Source organism: Symsagittifera roscoffensis, chromosome 8 (genome assembly GCF_963678635.1).
Source record: "Symsagittifera roscoffensis chromosome 8, txSymRosc1.1, whole genome shotgun sequence".
Lineage (NCBI taxonomy): Eukaryota > Metazoa > Xenacoelomorpha > Acoela > Convolutidae > Symsagittifera > Symsagittifera roscoffensis.
The window spans coordinates 54559574-54563879 of record NC_087069.1 but is presented as its reverse complement, the minus strand read 5'-3'; the positions used below and the strand labels follow the sequence as shown (position 1 = coordinate 54563879).

Here is a 4306-nt window from a genome sequence, read left to right as displayed (position 1 = left end):
CAACAACATTGTGGCCAGAACCTCCCCCAGATTCGAATGTGTCGGGTTTTTTGTCGCTGACTCGGGACTAGCCCATCTGGGTCAGCTAATAACGAGGGCCGGAGACGTTGAGAAGAATCCGGGACCCACGCTGTGCGGAGAATGCAGGAAGAAAGTAACAAGCAACAGCGTGAAATGCACATGGTGCGAACAATGGATACACCAAGGATGTAGCGGTCTATCCCGGCAAGAGATCCAACTGCTAGCTAAAGCCAACCGATATGCATTTGAGTGCACCAAATGCAGTTCCGCTCTGTCGAACCCTGACAGGGAGTTCCCGAGGTTGAAACGAGGGGAGAAAAACCCTGCGAAAACCCCGCGCAGGAGCCAAAGGAAGCAAACGGAACAGACACAAGGGAACCAAGGGATCAAGCTCCCTGGCCCCACCTCGACCAGGAGTCAGCAGAGGGTGAACCGAGGGGAACAAATACCTGCGACAACCCCGCGCAGGGCCCAACACTGACAAACGAGCTCCCGCAAAGAGAGGAACCGAAGAGTCCCTGCCTCCATCCCGGACAGGAGCCTGAAGAAGAAGAAACCAGGGGCATAGACAGTTGCGAAAACACCGCGCAACATCTTCTGCGGCAAAAAGACTCGTAAAAAGGGGAGAAAACAAGGAGAGGAAAAATGAGACGCCCCACTGAAGAACACCGGGAAGCTCGCAGACAGAAGAGAAGACAAAGAAGATTACCCACTCCCCCCGAGGGACAGCCGAGTATTACGGTAACAGCATGGAACCTACAAGGGTTATCAGTCCACGAAAGAAACAGAAACCGACTGAAGAGAGTAATTACGTATGCACAAGGCAAAAGATGGGAAATAATCCTAATATCAGAGCTTCGATCAAAATCGAAAGGAGTGATATGGATAGGTGAAGCTAGTGAACAAACAGTTGTTATACACTCCCAACGTAGCGGTATAGTTCTCAGTGGCGAGGCCCTCAAGTTCTGGATCAGCGAAGGCCAAAAGAAAAGTTTCTCGGAGCGCACTACCGCCATAGAGGTACATGGTATGAAAATTATATCAGTTTACCAACCACTTTGGAGTAACGGGGTCGAAGGAATAGAAGAATATAGACACTGCCTAGAAAATGAAGTAGCCCGAACCCCCAAGACCAAGGTATTAATAATTGGAGGGGACCATAATGCTCACATTGGAAGGGAGAGAGCCTGTGAAACAAATGGAAGGTATGGTCTAACCACGCCAACAACCGAAGCAGGAGGAGACCTCCTCGATTGGTGTGTAGCGCACGATCTCCAATGGATAAACTTTTTCTCTAACCTTAGGAAAAGGGGAACTTGGTTTAACCACAGCCACCGCAGATGGTATGAGCTGGACGGATGTATAATGAGGCGAGGAGAAAGGCACAGGCATGCAAAAAGGATACAAATTACCGAGGAGCTAACGCTATCGGACCACAAGCCGGTATCCCTCCACCTAAAAATCCCAAAGAGGTCCAGACCAACAAGAGTAGCACGGAAACCAGCAACAAACTGGGAGAAATTGAGTACTGAGCAGACAGCTCTAAAATTCCAAAAGGAGACCGAGACAAAGGAGGTGGACGAGGATAGCTCATGGAGCGAAATAGCGACAGCGCTAGCGCAAGCTGCATTAAAGTTATGTGGAAAGAGAACCAGGCAGATAGCGAATCCGTGGACGATCGGCCACGAAGATGAGCTGTCACAGCTCCATAATTCCATAGCTTCGGCCGTGAGGGATAGAAACGAATCCTTAGAGCAGGACCGTCCACTTTAAGTTATACTGCGTAATAGGGACAACCTTAGGAAAGCAAGGGCTAAAATGAAGGGGAAGCTGAAGGAATTAGAACGTGAATGGTGGGATAAAATCCTAGACAAATGCCAACAGGCCAACATCAAAAGAGATATGGGCACCATGTACCGAACACTACGCCAATTAGGCGGCAGAGATAGGAAACCGGATACTGGCACAACACTCACAACTGATGAATTCAAAGCCCACTTCGAACGAGTATCGAAAAACCGATATGAAATCAGCCCTCAGCTTCTAATGAATACTGTTGCACGTATGGGGGATCACAGAGCGGAAAAGAAGTATATCGAAGAAAATAACCTGCTAAATGAGACCCCATCGGATAAAGAAATACAGGACTGCATCAGTGAAATAAGGGAGTCCGCGCCCGGAAAAGACAAGGTCCGCATAAAGTACATCAAATTGGCCAGCCCACATGTTAAATCAGCAATAGTGGCCATGGTTAAAAAGATGTTCTTATTCCGCGCCCCGACATGGGACGAAATCCTAAAGAACGGACAAATAGTACCCCTACATAAGAAGGGCGGAAAAAATGATGTAAACAACTATAGAGGAGTCTGCCTATTGGCCATGGGCAGCAGGATCCTAGCAAGAATTCTGTCCAAAAGACTAAGAAAGTGGACAGAACGCCTAAATCTTCTAGATGACAATCAAAGCGGCTTCAGGACCGGAAGGTCGACTGCGGATGCAACACAAATCCTGGTCAGAATAACAGAAGACGCAGACGATCTAAAGAAGAGGCGAGCAATCTGGAACCTGCCTCAAATTGAACATACTGACCCCGAAGCAAGGCTTTTGGACCTACGTAAAGCGTATCCCAGAGTGAACAAACCAGCTCTTTGGGAAATCCTGGGAAACTACGGGATGAAAGGACCCTTCCTAGAATCCCTAGCAGATTTACACGAGGCAACCAGTTACCAAGTGAAAGGGAAGGAAGGAGATAGCGAGGAATGGATCCCAGAACGGGGTTTCAGTGAGGGTTGCTCGACATCGCCATGTCTATTCAATATCTATCACCAAGTGGTAATGCGCATAGCGGAGAATGAACGGAAAAAGATATCAGACGCGAAACATGGACAGACGGGCATAAAATGGCGATGGATACCAGGCAGCAATATACCGGATAAAAACAAGATCGAAAAGTCAAACAGCGAGACTCAAACTGTTAACATAACCATATCCTTGTTCGCAGATGAAACCACTATCATCGGCGAGCAAAGAGAGCTGGAAGAGGGCGTTAACATTATCAAAGAAGTCATGGAGAAATTTGAGGAAAAGAACAACACAGACAAAGAAGAAAAGGCTTTATTTGGATCAGAAGAAGCAGAAGAAATACGCATGTTGGGTTGTTGGCTAGGTCCAAAAAAAGACCTAATGAATAGAAAAAAGCGAGCTGGATACCTATGGGCAAAATGCCGCTCGCAACTTCTGAAAAGTAAACTTCCCAGAAAGAAACAAGCACAAGTGGTGCAAGCATTTGTCGAAAGTGGGCTCCTATTCGATTGCGCTACTCGGCCGTGGTATAACCAAGAGATCAATAATATTCAGTCGTGGACAGATAAAAGGTATAGATATCTCTGGAGTAATAAAAAGGGTCCACCGCTGAAACAAATGCATTATGAGGGGGTTAATATGCAGGACATCCGGAACATGTACGACATAAGATCATTGAGATGGAAGATCGAGAAACGTACATAAGAGCGGATAGGCCACATATTAAGAATGAGCAACGCAAGGACGGTTAAAATGGCGGTGTTAGGGTGGCTGGGCAGCCTCGAGGAAATCCAGAAGCGACCAGGTTACAAACAGAAAACCATTTTCTACTAGAGGAAGTTGCTCAAGGAGGCCGGAATCAACTGGACCGAAGCACCTAAATTTGCCTTAGACCGAAAAGAATGGAAAAGAAGAATCAAGATACGCATGGACCACTTGGAGAAATGGGAGTACCAACAAGGGAATCGCCATGATGGGGAAGAAAAGTTAGAGAAGAGGAATTTCGATCTCCCCCCGACGAACTTACAGTGTGACATATGTGAAAAGGTTTGCAAATCGGTAGGGGGATTAAAGATTCACATAAAGAGAATGCACACCGAAGCCTCGCACTCTTTCACGTGCAGTCGTTGCCAGAAAACATGGAAGACAGAAGGTCCATACAAAAATCATGTCAAAGTCTGTAACCCTCAAGAAGCTGAAAAACCCAGAAAATACATAGCAAAGAAGAAGGAATGTAGCAAATGCAACAGGACACTGTCGGCGACAAACATGGCCAAACACACAGACAGATGCAGGGGGAGAGGGCATGGCTCGAACGAGCCGAACGCCTAGAAGAAGAAGAAGCCGAGGTCAACTACCACTGAGGAAACTAGGAACGAGTGCAATTCAATCGGAATGGCCGAGAACAACTACCACTGAGGAAACTAGGAACGAGTGCAATTCAATCGGAATGGCCGAGGACAACTACCACTGAGGAAACTAG

At 47.1% G+C, this 4306-nt stretch overlaps 1 protein-coding gene across 1 annotated transcript; it reads left to right on the top strand.

Annotated features, from left to right (window-relative positions):
- The first annotated feature begins 666 nt into the window (after positions 1-666).
- On the top strand, positions 667-1794 carry LOC134853707 (uncharacterized). The gene has a single exon (XM_063869706.1). It carries the CDS (start codon positions 667-669, stop codon positions 1792-1794), a length of 1128 nt encoding a protein of 375 aa, XP_063725776.1.
- Positions 1795-4306: the final 2512 nt, after the last annotated feature.